The 17404-nt window shown below is 41.7% G+C and overlaps 1 protein-coding gene across 1 annotated transcript in view; it reads left to right on the top strand.

The window, feature by feature from the left end:
• Positions 1-17404, top strand: part of CADPS (calcium dependent secretion activator) — a 661462-nt gene that overhangs the window by 629532 nt on the left and 14526 nt on the right. The window contains exon 24 of the mRNA XM_063941549.1: positions 6324-6471. Within this exon, the coding sequence (XP_063797619.1) occupies positions 6324-6471 (148 nt within the window). The remainder of the gene's footprint in view (positions 1-6323; positions 6472-17404) is intronic.

Here is a 17404-nt window from a genome sequence, read left to right as displayed (position 1 = left end):
CCTGTAGTCCGTAGAGCAGAGGTTCTCAAACTCGGTCCTCGGGGGCCCACACAGTGCATGTTTTGCAGGTAACCCAGCAGGTGCACAGGTGTATTAATTACTCACTGACACATTTTAAAAGGTCCACAGGTGGAGCTAATTATTTCACTTGCGATTCTGTGAGGAGACCTGCAAAACATGCACTGTGTGGGCCCCCGAGGACCGAGTTTGAGAACCTCTGCCGTAGAGGATACTGGGCGCCCGCCCGGTGCTTCGTTCTTCCTGCACTGTTACTTGGTTAAGTATTGTGGGTTCAGCTGTTACTGTTCCTGTTTCAAGTTTGGTTAGCTTGGCTTTCCTCTGGTTTGTGTGTGCTGGTTCGGAATCTCACCACTATCCTTTTATATCCTTCTCTCAAAGTATGTCCGTCTCATCGGGCACCGTTTCTAGACTGAGTCTGGTAGGATGGGCATAGAGGGAGAAGCCAGCCCACACTATCAATTTCTTAAAGTTCCCATGGCTTCTAGTGGACTCGTCTATACCCCATGGTACTAATGTGGACCCCAGTATCCTCTACGGACTACGAGAAAAGGATTTACCGGTAGGTAATTAAAATCCTATTTTTGCTTCTCTTTTAGTCGCCTACATCTACAGGGAATCTTTTTTTTTTTTTTTCATTTGTCATGAAGTAATCCAAATGGTATACCAATATAAAACACCCTGAGAGAACGAGGAGCATAGTGTGACCAGCCAAACCTGGTATAGGATGGAAAGTATAAGGGCCCTTCTAGTCAAAGATGATATAATGAATACTGCTTGGAAGCAACAGCACAATAAAATAATATACACAATATATAACATACCCAATATAATACCGCTATTAATTAAAGGAAATTTCCATGCCATAGGGAAAAAATGCAAAACGTGTTTTATAGCAGTGACAGTTCATATTCTGACAATAATGTGTGTCCTATCAAACAATAATATATGTACCTTCTATCTAATAATAAATCATATCTGTGCCACCTAGAGACGCACGCAGTGTCCGTCCCGCACATAGTTTAATAATATTAATTTTATCTATATAGCACTTTTCTCCGGCAGAACTTGCTTTACAAACATAAAAAATGTGATACATGATGGAGAGGATTTAGAATTACAGCAAGTACAAACTACACAGAAATAATTAAGTAGAGAGCACAATGGGGCAGCAGCGTTTTAAGAGAGGAGGATGCCTGGGTGCAGCCTCCTCCGTTCGGGCCCCCTCCTCTCTGCCGGCAGTGCTGAGAGTCTGAGCACTAGAGGGCTCAGACTCTACTGCGCATTCGCAGATCTCCGGGAAAATGGCGCGGCGGCCATTTTCCCTGAGATTCTCTACTGCGCATGCGCAGAACTCCGTGAAAATGCCCGCTGGGCCATTTTCACAGAGTTTTAACACCGCCTTGGACGTCGCCGCGGGACTCCGGAGGGGTGAGTATTCAGAAAATGGGTGCAGCGTGTGCGGTGGGGGCCCCCTCTGGACTCAGGGGCCCGTGTGCACCGCACACACTGCACCCATTATAGAAACGCCAGTGCAATGGGGTTGGTCATAGGTCGCAGATTTTGCTATCTGCAGCAAAATCTGTGACCACACTACTCAAATGCTTTGGGCCGCCCAGCATGTGTGACTACACCTCGCAATGCGGTCATCGAATAGAGGTAGACCCCTGTCTACACAGCATGGCTGCTTATGCAGGTAGTCAAGCGCCATGTTTCCACTTGCAGAAAACTCAGATGACATCATCAGGCCACCCCGGAAACGTCCATGACACGTCTGCATTTCTTGGTCTCTCCCCCCAATATCACGCCGCCGCCCCCAGACGCAATCGCATCCTTCCAAAACGTGTTTGCATCATGATAGCCTGCGCACTGCGGCTGCTGCGCATTCACAAATGGGAAAACATGGCCTTCAGAGCGATCGCAGCCATAGCGATCAGCTCTGAATAAGGTCCAATAACCACAAGTGCACCAGGTGAGGCAGCCATGTTGGGTGTCCTACGGAGCTTACACTGTGGGCGAAAAGCCATACAAGGACCCAAGGCACATACAGGAAAACTGGCACACGTGTATTAGTATGACATACCCTGTATGAAGAACCTGCACACAGGCATAGCAGTAGGGTGGGGTGGAATTACGCAGGTATAGCAAATGGTGGGGTGGAAGCACATGAAAAAAAAACCATGGTACAAAACAGTGAACAGCATATTTATCAAACAGAATACAGGCAGTGATGGGAAAGTGATAAACGGGAATGGCTGGTAGGTCATCTGTCCGACCATTCCATTCCTCCAGCGCACTCCAGGGGGACTGCTGACCGGGGCAATGAGAGATAGTGATGGCGGCTGTGACCTGGTCCGAGTGCTCTTTCCCCTTCTGCTTCCCACTCACCTCTAGAGGTAAGATCTCAGACATCCTTTTGAGACACTGTTGAGTGATAGGAAGTGCTGGAGGCTCCTGCGGGTGCGAGGAAGCGGCAGGGGCTCGGCGAAGGGTCTGGGTTTCCTCTGCGGCGATGGTCTTGAAGGCCCACATGCCGTCCCAGGGTTCTCAGCTGGTTGGGTAGTCCCAGAGAGACTGAGGCCATGGCTGCGGGCAGAAATGCAGGCCACTTTCAGGTGCCAGACAGAGCTGTCCTTAGTAGCTGCATAAGGATCCCAGCGGGCAGCAGAGCGGAGCTGGCTGGGCCTGCAGATGGGAGCCCCAACTGCTCGCGGAGACCAGTGCAGCAAGGTCCGGCAATCAGAGGTTGGGCGCTAGCCCACATAGAGCCTATGTACAGGGCAGCTGGCAGGAAGATGGGACCCGGAGGCTCCGGAGAGAAGCTGTGTGATGTTAGGGCTGCAGATGAGTTAGCATGCTGGGGGGTCAGCAGCCAGAGAAGCGTTGCTGCAGGCTATGGTTTGCAGCTGAGTGGACTAGTGGGAGGGTCCCAATCAGCGCTCCCAGGTGCAAGGAGTGGTGGCTCCAATCAGTGCAGCCGGGTGCAGGGCTCGGTTGTTGGGACATCGCGGGGTACCTCTCTCCTGGGTGGTGGATGGAAGGCTGGACCCCAGGAGAGAGCCCCAGGCACGTTTTCTCAGGTCATAATGAACACCTTAGTTAGAACCCATTGTTTCCAAAAGTTTTTAGTCTACACATGCGCCTGAGTCGTATTACGCATGAGTCTTGATTGATAGCACTCGGAGTTGCTGAATATAATCGGATGCATGGTCTGTGGAATTCAGTGGGAATTCCTGGGATGCAACAGGGGCGTGGCTAAGCAGATGTGGGTGTGTCGCTTTCATTGTTTGACTTTCCCTACACATAAAAGTTAATTGCTGATTTGTTGTGCAATCTTTGCACCAAAAGGCAGATATAGCATATGAGCCCTGGCGTACAAACAAGCAACAGGCTTGCTCGTGTACACTACCAGCTACTGGACTTCCAGAGTGCCGAGGTAATACTACATTTCATGTTACACCAGACGACCGTACACTAAAAATGATTCAGTTACACTTTTGCTTGCAGAATATTTCTCTCAGTTTAACATACCATAAGACGAGCAGCATTAACCTGCTCTGACGCACTCTGTGCTGCTGTGAGGATATAGCTTCTGAACAATACTGTACTTGGCACAAGGATTTTGGAAACCAAATCTGGTCTCGTACTCTTCCCACTTTATAATCATAGAGGGAATCCCCACCGTGGCATTAGTGTCAGACACACCTACCCTCTCCACATGCCGAAATTTAGAGCCCAACTCACTCTTGATCGATTCCATTTGCACCCTGAGTTTTCTTTGAAGTCATAGAGAGCAGATGGAGCCTTCATTGAGGCAATTAGAGCACCACAGGAAGCACGAGCCACCAGCTGCTCAGGGTTTGCATGTGCCCAGAATTAGCAAAGCACTTTCTAGGTAGTACCTCTGTCAGCAGTCTCCAGGCACATTACTAAGATTAGGCTGTGTCTGCAGCCTATCAAACTCACCTACCTGAGTATTTCCCATTAAGGTGTTAAACCATTAATTAAAGTTAAACTGGATAATTTAACCACTGTATGTTGTGATAGTTTTCATCCTGTGTTGCACATATTTTATATAGGAGGGGTTCACGTTACAATCATTTTTTTTTTCTTCAAAAAAACGTATTAAAATCAATGAAAACACTTTATAAAATGAATGCCAGCATTGTGCAACGCAACTGAAGAGCTGTTTGTTCTTTTATTCGCATGAGATGTAAAAATGTCATAATTGAAATTTTTTAAGCTATTCCTATTTCTAATTTGGAATCCTTTTTGCTGGTACTTGGAAAGAAATTCATTCAAATGGGAAAATGTTGTATGTTGGGTTTTTTTTAAGTAATGTTTGGCTAACAATTAAAATATAATGATAATTTTGTACCCGGCGCCTACACGCAGTGAGGTAAAGACATTTTGTGGGCTGAATGCAGTATGGTAATGGGTGACCTTTGATTGAGATACGCCGGTCACCATACCGACGCCGGGATCCTGGTGTTTAGATTGCCGGCACGGGGGTGGGGGGCGAGTGCAACAAAGCCCCCTGCGCTCACAACAGGTTCTATTGCCACTCTATGGGTGTCGTGGACAACCACGAGTGGGAATAGTCCTTGTCAGTCGGCATGCCGACTGTCAGGCTTTACACTGGGCGTGATTCCGGCGTTGGTATAGTGACCGGCGGTCTCCTGACCGCCAGTCACATAACTGCATCCTGACTGACTGCAGCAGAAAGTCAAATGTTCCTGCTAAATAGATATGTTCTCAGGAGTCCTTGTTCAGCACACAAAATGGCTGCCACCACTGTTCTTTATAGTCCTTATTACAGCACCGTTAGTGAGCACTAAAAGCATATATACACAGTAGCACAGGATCTCTGATCTAGAAAAATACATAATGGCCGCTATTTAGTGATAATGTCATACACCAACATGATCCCCAAAGTCACTCTTAGTAGCACAGTTATGGAACAGTGCGGGCAAAGAAGATGGGAAAGTGTTAAATTGTAATTTAGTATAGTTAAGACATTTAGGGTGATGAAGTATCAAACCTTAAAGAGAGATAAAGCGGGGAGAGATAAAGTACCAACTACTCAGCTGCTGTTTGTTTTTTTAACACAGCCTGTAACTTGGCAGTTAGGAGCTGATTGATTGGTTTTTATCCCTCTCCGCTCTCAAAGGTTTGATACATCTCCCCCTTACTTAGAAAATTCTGTTGGTGGTCTTATATGGAGTCTTCCAGGTCCTCGGCATTCTGAATAATAGACCCCATACTTGTATATACATACAGGGCCTGGGGCTGTAGAGTCGCACGCATTCAGTCTTATCATGGCTTGCCACTGAAAGGACATAACGGGGAAGGTAACTAGGCCTTCTCACGTTAGCACCGTGCAGCGGAGGCGTGTTGGCGTGACGCATGCTGTGCACAGTTGCCCTTTATTTGCACCAAGTGTAGGCTGGTACAAGTGCACACTGATGAGAATGACGAGTATCAAACCAAGCGTACAAATAGTGGGCAGGTGCCCCAGGAAGATGCCCACAACTCCGCCTGCAGGTGAATATAAGTATTTATTCCTGTGCAGGCAATGTGAGAGCACCCACGGCCGATTTGCCTTCCACTCAGCATCATGACCTCAAACACACACATTCTTAAATATCCTTTGTTTACTATATAAAAATAAGCTTTTGTCCCTGTTTTTTTCCTGCACCAGCTCTCTCTTTCTGTGCTATCTCTTCCCCCTCTATCTGACACTGGTCCCTGTTTTTTTTTCTCCCCATTTCGTCTTTTTCTATTTGCTGCTGTTTTTCTGTCTCGCTACACTTTCTCTATATATCCCCCTCTCTCTTCCCCTTATCTGTCATGCTGTCCTCATCACCCCATCACTCCCCTGTCCTTCTATGTCCTGCCTGCCCCTCAGTCTTTGTCTCTTTGTGCTGCCCTTCTGTCACTCTTCTTAGTTTCTCTCTCTTCAGTGGGCCATCCGCAGCACTGTCACATTGTCATCAGATGGGAGACCGTTGGGCCTGAAGTGCACAGCACCCTCCCGAACCTGCCTGCATTTTGCTCTGCAGCAACTTACTGCACAGTAAATTTGCTGCTGGGATACTGTTGGGGGAGGGGGGGGGGTAGTAATTTTCATTAATGTTTATTGCTTAGCTGATGCTTTGTAATTGTAACATTTTATGCAGCTAAATTGTGCACCAAAAAATGCAGCATGTGGCCAATTTCCAGTGCGTGTTGGTAACACCAGTACTAAAAGTCGTTGATCCAGTTTGGCACAATTGTTATATAAGTGTTCCTCTATTTTTCAACAGAACTAGAATTGCTTTTGAGGTGAAGTTGCAGAAAACCAGCCGATCGACGGACTTCCGGGTGCCTCAGTCCATCTGCACCATGTTTAATGTAATGGTTGATGCGAAAGCACAGTCAATGAAGCTCTGCAGTATGGAAATGGGACAAGAGGTAACACTTCATGCTAGGCTCGATTCATTGTCGTTTTCTAATTAAACCACAGATGGAGCTATGATCTTTTCCAGTGCTGTCTGACTCACATCAAAGGCTTTTTCTAATCAGCAAGGTTCTCTGAGAAGCATGTCGAGGTATTAGGTATTTTTCTGTGTTACACTGTACAAACTCGGAGTAAAATATGTATCCACGTCTGCCTTCTTTCCAGCCCTTGTTTGTCTTCTTTTTTTTTTATTCCAAGATATAACGTGATAATATGATCTTGAACGAATGAATATGTGTCGTTGGTACCACAATCCAAACTGTAAGCAATATGCAGCAATTATGATGTAGCTAACGTACTTTGTAAAGTGTTGAGTACATTGTCTGTGCTCTACAGTAATCAAGCTAATCCCATTTAGTAGGTATGGTAAATCTGTGGATTTCCAGCTGTTGTAGAACTACGTATCCCAGCATGCCATGAAGCCACAGAGTTTGCTCCCCTCTGCTTAATAGAATTGCTCATATTTACCCAGTGCCGAACTAATTAAGCTTATTGATTATAATGAACTATATAAATAACATAGTATCTGCAGTTAGGTATTGTAGTAGCAGCTATGGTGTAATGCCATGGACTAGGACAGTGATCGCTAACCTTGACACTCCAGCTGTTGTTGAACTACACATCCCAGCATGCCCTGTTACAGTTTTGCTATTTGGCCATGCTAAAACTGATGCAGGGCTTGCTGGGATGTGTAGTTCAACAACAGCTGGAGTGTCAAGGTTAGCCATCACTGGACTAGGAGGTCAACTATGAACATTTACTTTATACACAAAGTAGACAATGCACATTGTCGACACCCGGTTTTTCACGAATTTAAGGTTAGGCTGCAGTTTGAGTTAATTAGTCCTATGGCAAACGAATTCTCCGTCATGAAAAAATGTCAACATTCTGGCAGTCTTGACATTATCTCAGTGTTGTCATTTGACATGTTGACTTCCCATCCATGTCGGCATACTGAATATGGCACTCTGATGTCGGCGCGGTGAATGTCGACATTCTGAATCTTGGCGTTATCTACCACACCTGTGCAAGGGTGAATCAAGAGAGGAATGGGCTCGTGTGCGGTTTCCGCCTGGGCCCCCTTCTCTCTTGCCAGGAGCATAGTGTGTGAGCGGTGGAGCATTAGTAGACTCTAGCCCTGTGCTAGAGTCTACAGCATTTAACCGGTGATTTACGACGCTGGACTACAGAGAGGTAAGTGCAGAATAAATGTGTGCGGTGTGGTCCCCTTGTGCACCGCACACACTGTTTCCATTATAGATATGCCACTGTGCCTGTGGTTACTACTTTTGAGCCGTAATAAACAGCAGAACATTGGTTGATGACCGGTAGCTAGAGCAATATTAGCTAGCAGGCTGAATGGTTGCTTCTCAGCAACTGGTTTTGTCAACATTGCTTTTGTCTGTATTGAGCATTGAAAGACTGTGAGCTCCTGACTTATATCTTGTTTCATTGACATATAATTATCAAACAATACATCTCACTTTCATCTGTGTCATTTGTTTCTCTGTTTCACAAGTTGCACCCAGCGCCTATGCTCTACGTCTCTGTGACGCCACAGACAATGCGGTTCCTAGATTACTGAAGACTTTCTGTCTGGCTTATGCTTGTTTCTCGGATATGTCATACCTGGTGACTTTTGAAGGATGAACTATTGCTATACATTGATGCTGCCGTACATTTGTTAATGTTAACGGTTGTGTGATTCAACTGTATAGTAATTCTACACTTTTTGAATACTGTAATTACGGACAATACATACAATATCATATTATCTGCTGCCTGTTTCCTTCCTCCCGTCTGAGTAAGGAATTTATTGTAACAGGTGCCACCAGAAAAAAAAAGGTAAATTAGATCAAAAAAATCAAAGGCATCATTAGAAAAACTAGATTCTTCCTTTAAAAATGTTTTTGTGTATTTTATACATCACAGGATCCCACTGTCTCACGGTTATGGGTCAGTGGATCTACAGTAAAGTGGTCTACAATCAATAGGTCGACACCAAATAGTTAACATTGAAATTGAGGTTGAGAGGGTCATTAGGTCGATATGGAAAAGGTAGACAAGGGAAAAGGTTGAGAGGTACAAAAGGTCGACATTGAGAATGGTCGACACACCATTTTTATAAAAAAACCTGTTGGTGTCGTTTTTTTGCCGTAAGATCACAGGGAACCCCAATTAGTGCATTGCGTCCTCTCACATTGCTTGCTTTACTTGCCATGCATCGGGCATGTTGCCTCAAACCGCTACCGTAGCGCTCGGCACGGGTTACTATTCCCAGTTGTAGTCCACGTGAATGGTATAGAAAAAAGGGGGTAACTATGCAATAAAAAGCAATACAACGTTGTGTCGACTTTTTGTCCCTGTTAACCATAAGCACTGTTGACCTTTTACATGTTGACCTATTGAGTGTGGACCTATTCACTATTGATCTGTAGTCTGGATCCGCCACCTCACTTGGGATGAATAAAATGTCTTATTGTGTTATAAGTACACATTGATCTGTTTATTTTCTTCAAAAAAAGATAAAGATAAATCTAAAAAAAATCTGAGAGAAGACCTGGAAGGTCCCTATTTATCACACTCACAAGCAAATGACTCTAAGCTGAAGGTTTACTTGGGGGAACACAAAGTTGTCGTGTTTTTTTTTTGTCCCCTCCTGCTCCCATCATGGTCTGAACAGTCTTGAGGATGATACCAGCTGCTGCAGGAATACACACTACACAACTCAAGGGTGTGGCATCAGTTTCACTGCATTACAGTGAGCAACACTATCCTTAAGATTTGGCATGGGAGAGATGGCCACCACAAGGCCACTCTGCAACTCTTAAGAACTATAGATTATCTCATTAGAACACTGATTCTCCACCTTTTGGGGACCCCCAAGTGGTAGATTGCCATGATCTTGGACCCTATGTGTCATAATGACTTTTTGGGACCCCCAGATGTGGTTAATAGAAATAGTATCCAATAGTCAGGGAACCTTAAAAACAGGTTGTGGAACCTCAATCAGGTTCATGCTCCGCAACCCACATAATGTTGTGTCAAATACTGATAATTAGCAGGAAATCTAGACTAAAATTTGGAAAGGCAGAAACTCAATAATCTGAAGTTGAACCATCCTAGTCTTCAAAGACAAGCAGTGGTGACAGCCTTAAGTTTATAAATAGAACCTTTTAATTTCACTTTGCTCTATTCCCTCTGGTTACTGCCCATTTCATTAGTACATAGTTAACGTAAATGTGTTGGACTTAACACAAAAAGCACAAAACCCCTTATGAATTACAGTATTGAAGGGCATTCTTGTGACATTAAATTGTGACAACACCAGGGGTGCCCCAAATGCTGGCCACACGCATTGCGGTCAAGTGGTTCAGTGGTCGCTGAATGTGACTGGATCTCATGTAGTCCTTTGACAGACACATATAATGATCATGAACTTGAAACGATTACAATCAATTTAAACTGGACAATTGTTTTCAGGGGTTTGTGAAGGCTAGCGGTGCACATATTGGAGTTTTGAGCCTATTTGGTCTATATAAGCAAATTGGTCAATAAAATTGTCACATGTGTAGGTTCATATGACTAATTCTTGAAAAACGAATCAAGAGAAACTTAATTTGTGACTTCCCATGGTAAGGATACATTTTGCTGGCTTATCAGTGTCTATGCATCCAGGTGACACTGAACCTTTTTGTATTGCTAATACAGCTTATTACGGTTTTCTATAGCTCAATTGCCAACGGTTAAAAGAAAAAGTTAATAGCTAATGAGTTATATTGATATGTGATTAATTAGACTGTTTCTCCAATACTTCTTTGTAATGCTGAAAATGCTAAAAGCAGACATTTTATCCCAGGAGTATGGAGGCATGTGATTGGCTAGCTGCTGATGTCATGTGCCTGCATTTTCCCTGTAAGCCAGACATCCACCCTTCAGGTTTTTCACTGTGCGACCAGGGTCCAATATAGCACCTGGATGCCGTGCATGACTTTTTGTGCCCATTGCTCCACCTGTTAGACCTACAATAATACTTTCCCCGATATGTCAGTTATGTCTCAACAAACGACATAGAATGTACACACTGGAGGAAAGTGTCACTCAAATTAACAGGGAATCAGCCGTACTAACAAATGTGTTGTGTGAAGCTGTTCTGAGGTAATCTAGCATAAGTGCTATGGAAAAGTGACAGTTGCTGTGGTATGGTATTTTTAAAGGAAAGCTGAGTTGATAGACACATGAAACACATGGAAATTATCAGTGCATAAGTTACTGTCTCACACTGAACTATTTTATAAACCAACTTTGCAAACTGCAGGTTTTTATTTTAGTCTTCATGCTTTGACCCAGTACTTTTGGTAGAAAATAGGAGCGAAAATCATAAACTAAAGTTATGTAGCAAAGTTATATTATTTTTAAGTAACAAGAAGGAAAGAACACTTAAGCATAAAGTCTGATTTACTAATCAAAAAGCCTGTAATATAATTAGCAAATGTATCAAAGTTTAAGATCCTTGGGGGTAATTCCAAGTTGATCGCAGCAGGACATTTTTTAGCAGTTGGGCAAAACCATGTGCAGTGCAGGGGGGACAGATATAACATGTGCAGAGAGAGTTAGATTTGGATGTGGTGTGTTCAATCTGCAATCTAAATTGCAGTGTAAAAATAAAGCAGCCAGTATTTACCCTGCACAGAAACAAAATAACCCACCCAAATCTAACTCTCTCTGCACATGTTATATCTGCCTCCCCTGCAGTGCAGATGGTTTTGCCCAATTGCTAACAAACTTGCTGCTGCGATCAACTCAGAATTACCCCCCTTGTTGGAGCTAGAGGTATTGTAGATAAGATGTGACCATGGCGGAATTGTTTTCTTTCTATGCATTAAAGACTTCCTGTCTGTAACTGAATTGAGAAATTTACCAAAGTCTTTTTTTCTGAAGTAGACATGGGTCAGTGTACAGTATCATGATTGTAAAGGGCTCCATGCACTACAGCGAGATGTTGGACCCTCAAGTCGCATAAGATTTCCAGGCGGCAGGATTGCATTCGATACATCGTATGTGGTCCTTTTGCATATGATGTGTCGTATGCGATCCCAGCCATGCCTTTGGGATTCGAGATATCTTTAGTGCAGCACTTCCATCGGATCGGAAGTAAAGCCCATGCGATTTGCCCATTTTCATGTGATTTATCGGCCCGAAACATCGTAATCGGATGAAATCGAGCATTATCGTACTAGTGTAGGGGTCCTTAAGTCAGTGCAGTGCAAAACTAGAGAAGTAGTCTTAAACAATATATTTTTTTTTAAATAATATAGTAATAATAAAGAAGAAATGTTTTATTCGCCATTGTGTGTGTGTGTGTGTGTGTGTGTGTGTGTGTGTGTGTGTGTGTGTGTGTGTGTGTGTGTGTGTGTGTGTCTGTATATATGGACAAAAACAAGGGTTCTCTTGGGAGCTTGACCACCACAGATATCTTATATTATAAAATAATTTATTAGAAAACATGTTACATATATACTTCCATAACATGAATCACAGGATCACACATGTCACTTGAGTAATACATTCATTTCTGATAATCTATTATAAGGTGTTTTCAATCATTAGGTGAAGTACTTATTCCTCAGCATGAGAAAGCATGTATGATCTGTTCACCGATTTAAGGAAACGCACAATCGTTGAAACCAACGCGTTTCGTCCCTTAGGACTTCATCAGGGGTGCAAATCAAAGAATGGCTTCACCAAAAGAAATACAAACAGAGCATTTATTCGCTGAGAGTGTATTCCTGTAAATACACTCTCAGCGAATACATGCTCTGTTTGTATTTCTTTTGGTGAAGCCATTCTTTGATTTGCACCCCTGATGAAGTCCTAAGGGACGAAACGCGTTGGGTTTCAACGATTGTGCGTTTCCTTAAATCGGTGAACAGATTATACATGCTTTCTCATGCTGAGGAATAAGTACTTCACCTAATGATTGAAAACACCTAATAATAGATTATCAGAAATGAATGTATTACTCAAGTGACATGTGTGATCCTGTGATTCATGTTATGGAAGTATATATGTAACATGTTTTTTAATAAATGATTTTATAATATAAGATATCTGTGGTGGTCAAGCTCCCAAGAGAACCCTTGTTTTTGTCCATTCTATGTGCAGTACTCCTTCTGACAGGGGGTATTTCTCAGTGGTTTGAGCTATTAGACAATAGCGCAATTAAGGGGTCTTAATTTCCTTTTTTATATCTGTATATATATTTATATAATGGCATGGTAATAATGACAGAAAACTCACTAACATGATTGGACACATTAAATCACATGATTGTGCATCATTTCCCAAAGGGTGTTAACTTCCCAGTATAATCACAGACTTAAACTACTTCCAAGTGTCGCAGCACCACTGCAAAAACATCCAACTGTAAAAAAAACAGCATCAGTCCCAGACATTACTATCAGAAATGCAGCACATCACTGCCTCACTGACAGCAGCACATCACTGCAGCACATCCCTGCCTCTCTAACAGCAGCACATCTCACTGATTTAATCAAAATTAGGTGCATTAAAATTAAACACAGCTTTATGAATCTATCGCTTTAGCAAATGCATACATTTTTTATATATAAATAATGATTAACATACTTTATATGGTTATGTAAAAAGATACTGACAAAGTTACTTGTATCAGTGTAATTAGAATGATTAACAGATTGGTAATACCACCCACAAGACTGACATTTTGTTTTGCATTGTTTGGAATATAATTTGCATCTCATTACGTGTTACTGTTGGAAAGTTTTGATATTTATGAAAAGATTGTTCCTAACAGTCCCAGAAAATGTTTATTGCATCTGTTAGTAGTTGCTAGTGGACGAAAGGATTAATGCATGAATTGGTTTATCACACAACATGGCAGCCTCTACATTGTCTATGCTCTATTAACATCTTTTCCATTACCAATTGGGGCTCATTTCACCATCAGTGAATCTCTCAGAGTATCTCTTGTATCTCTGTTAAGCCTGTTTCTTTAACTTTCTGAATTTCTCTGCTGTATAACTCACTGGGTGGGATTCAATTCTTTTCACCCCTTTCCACACCCTTTCAGTTTCTGCCCTCAGGGATGTTCTATCATTATTTCAGCTCACTACCCCCGGAGTAGCGATGCACCCAACCCTTTACACAGTAAACCTGATTACTATGGGCGCAATATGCACAATAACGGAGATCATTTTAGAAAGGAAATTGGGCGTGATATATCATTTGAATTTCACCCACTGGGTGTTATGGTGCCCTAGGGCCTGCTTTCCCAGAAGTCTGGTAGGAATCCCCAACATTTGTAAGGACTTGCCAGGAGTCTAGGCAAGCTTGATGTAACTGTCAAAGACTTGTGAGCTCTTCTTTCACACATAAAGATGAACATATGAAATTATATTTATACGTGGCACTCGTAGCTACACAGAACACCTTGCCCCACCATAGTCTTCACACTAATTCCACTAGTGTGCGCTGCTTAAATGTTTCCTATTTACTCATAGCTTTCAGCGTCAGATGTTGATAACATCAAAATTTGTATTGTAGTCTCTCAACTACTTTAGTGCATTTAGGAGAGGGATTCAATTGCAGGTAAATCCTTCACCCTGGCTGGATCTGCGCAGCACCCACTGCACTTTACAGTAGCGGGATCTCGCAGAAAAGTGTTTGCTACCCCATAGGTTAGCAAGCACTTTTCTGCAAATCAGGCATTCGGCCAGCCGGGCGAAAGGTGCGAGTCTGGGTGCCATTGCCAGCGTTTAAATGTTGCAATGGCAATTCGCACCCTTTACCGACAATTGAATTCCCTCCTTAGCCTCCATCACTCCCTTATCCCCCCTTTTTTTTTTCCTTTTCCAATTTGCTTAAGATTTCTTATTTTATGTTTTCCATATTGTATTGTACTCTAATAAAATATGTTTTTTTAAGACTATTAATTACAGCTAAACATGGCAAACTTTTTGGCATACTTTTGTACATCAACTGGTGAAAGTGTTTATCCTCTATGGAACATTTTTACTTTGATATATATTCAGAAAGGATTTCCCCTGAAATTGAGAGATATGTATATTGTTCTTCTATTGTCTGTACTGTATGGAAACTTGTTAAAAACTCTAGTGACTATAAAGCAGATAAAACATTGCGCAATGGGTCTACGTTTAGCTTTGTCGTTGTGTTAAGCCGGGTACACACTGGGTGATGCTGAAATGCCGGTGATGAACGACTAAATCGTTGAACGATATATAGCGTTCAACGATATAGCGCGTACACACTGAATATTACCATTCAACGATAACAATCAATGATGTCACAGCCGGAATTCCCAGACATGCAGCTCAGCCCAACATTAATGGGTTGAGCTGCAAGTCAGCTCAATATTGGTGATCGACGTGCAGGAGCGCGCATTGGTGCAGATGTATTAAGCCTGGAGAAGAGATAAAGACGTGATAAAGCGGTGATAAGTGCAAGGTGATAACACGCCAGCTAATCAGCTCCAATATGTAAATTGGCAGTTATGAGCTGATTGGCTGGTGCGTTATCACCTTGCACTTATCACCGCTTTATCACTTCTTTGTGCCTTCTCCAGGCTTAATACATCATCTGCCCCATTGTTCTTCGTTCACCAATATTACCCCCATACACACTGGACGATATAAGCCTAAAAATAAATGGTATCGTTTATTTTGTAGGATGAAATCGCCCAGTGTGTACCCGGTCATAGAATAAAGTCTATACCCAGTGCCGGATTAAACCCTGTGGTTACCCCTAGGCAGTCAAAATCTTGGGGCTCCCCAAGCAAATGATCTACTAATACGTTTTTAATTTTACCAACCAACAGTCTATGATCTGGAAACTGTCATTTGAATCTGTGGTCTATGGTTTATGTACTTTACCTTATTAAGGGTACATTACATTAATACGGTATTTTCTCAGTTTTCTCTTTAATGTAAAGTTTTCATTTCTTTGAGTTGATCAGTTTTCTATCTTTGGAAACAATGTAAGAAATCTTGATTAGAATTTTTTTTTTAGATAAAATCAATATTATTTTGATTTGATGTTGCGGGGCCCCTAAAAGGTGAGGGGTTGATAGACCGGTGCCTACTCAGCCTATTTGGTAATCCGGATACTGCCTACATCACTTTAGCTGTCTCTGAATAATTTTCAGTAAAATATTCAGTATTATCAGGATGGAAACATATTTGAAACCATCTGAGCTTGGTGAATTCATATATCATTGTGCCAGATACCTGTTGTTGGATTAAGAAGACTTAATAGATTGCATGCATACTGATATATTTACAGATCACCAACACGCCAGTCCAAATGCGCAACTATTTCTATTGCTGATGTGAATCTTCATTCATTGGTTCTTAAACTCGGTCCTCAACATCCCCAACAGTTCACGTTTTCCTAGTCACCTATAAGGTACACAGGTGTAGTCAATACGCAGTGGCACAGTTTAAAAGATCCATAGGTGTAGCTAATTATTTAATTTGTTATTTTGCGAGACCTGGAAAACATGAACTATTTGGGGTCCTGAGGACTGAGTTGAGTACCTATGTCTTAATTTAACCATTTATTTCTACATATATTAACATTCATTATACACATATATTAAAATGTAAATAAACAAAACAAATATAAATATGTGTGTGTGTGTGTGTGTGTGTGTGTGTGTGTGTGTGTGTGTGTGTGTGTGTGTGTGTGTGTGTGTGTGTGTCTATATACTGCAATCTGTTGATCTCTTTTATTTTCACAAATAATTTGTGAATGTTGTATTGCACTTGTATTTGTAACTTAATCAGAAAATATAGTTTGCCAGCAGAATCACTCTACTCTACTGTGTATTTATCCTTTTACCATTCTGAATCGCTTGACCGGATAATAGATTATAATTATTTCACCTACATAGAATCTGCTGCTAATTTTTTATATTTAACACAGATAGATAGATAGATAGATAGATAGATAGATAGATAGATAGATAGATAGATAGATAGATAGATAGATATACAGGTTGAGTATCCCTTATCCATAATTCAAAATCAACATTTTTGGTTCCCCTACTGAGATAATGACACAAATATATATATATATATATATATATATATATATATACATAGCTATACAATATATATATATATAGCTATACAATATATCTATATATACATATAATATATAATATATATGTCATTATCTCAGTGGGGGACCCAAAAATGTGGGATTTTGAATTTTGAATAAGGGATACTCAACGTGTGTGTGTGTGTGTGTGTGTGTGTGTGTGTGTGTGTGTGTGTGTGTGTGTGTGTGTGTATATATATATAAACCCAGTTTGTTCAGTAATAGTTTGTTTACTTAGCAACTGTGTACAATTATCCAGCATTTTACTTTCACTTTTCAAATAATGCACTTAATGGGGGATATTCAACTGTTTGAAAAGTCAGTTAGGTGTCTGTTTTTTCCTATCTAATAGACAGGGAAAAAAACAGACACCCAACCGACTTTTCAAACACTTGAATTCCCCCCATTGTGTTTATAGTCTGCACTGCTGGCTGCATATATTGATTTTTGGAAAATCATTTACAGATACATACAGTAATTACATAAATAAGCAAAGATCAAGAGGCATCCTAATTTTCTCTATTATAGTTGTAGCCAAGTAAATTCTGCCTTTGAAACAGCAGATAATAAATGTATCTGGCATTTTTTTTTCTGCACATAAATTCCCAAGGAAGGATTTAATTGAAAATCAGCTGTATGATATGCCTGTCAATACATTTCACGCTGTATTATTTTGCACAAGTGTAGTCATTATCATTTTGCTAAAACCCATAATTTATCAACTGAAAG

Source organism: Pseudophryne corroboree, chromosome 9, assembly GCF_028390025.1.
Source record: "Pseudophryne corroboree isolate aPseCor3 chromosome 9, aPseCor3.hap2, whole genome shotgun sequence".
In the NCBI taxonomy this organism is placed as follows: Eukaryota; Metazoa; Chordata; class Amphibia; order Anura; family Myobatrachidae; genus Pseudophryne; species Pseudophryne corroboree.
Note: the sequence above shows the minus strand (reverse complement) of the source record. Positions and strands in the feature narration are given on the sequence as shown.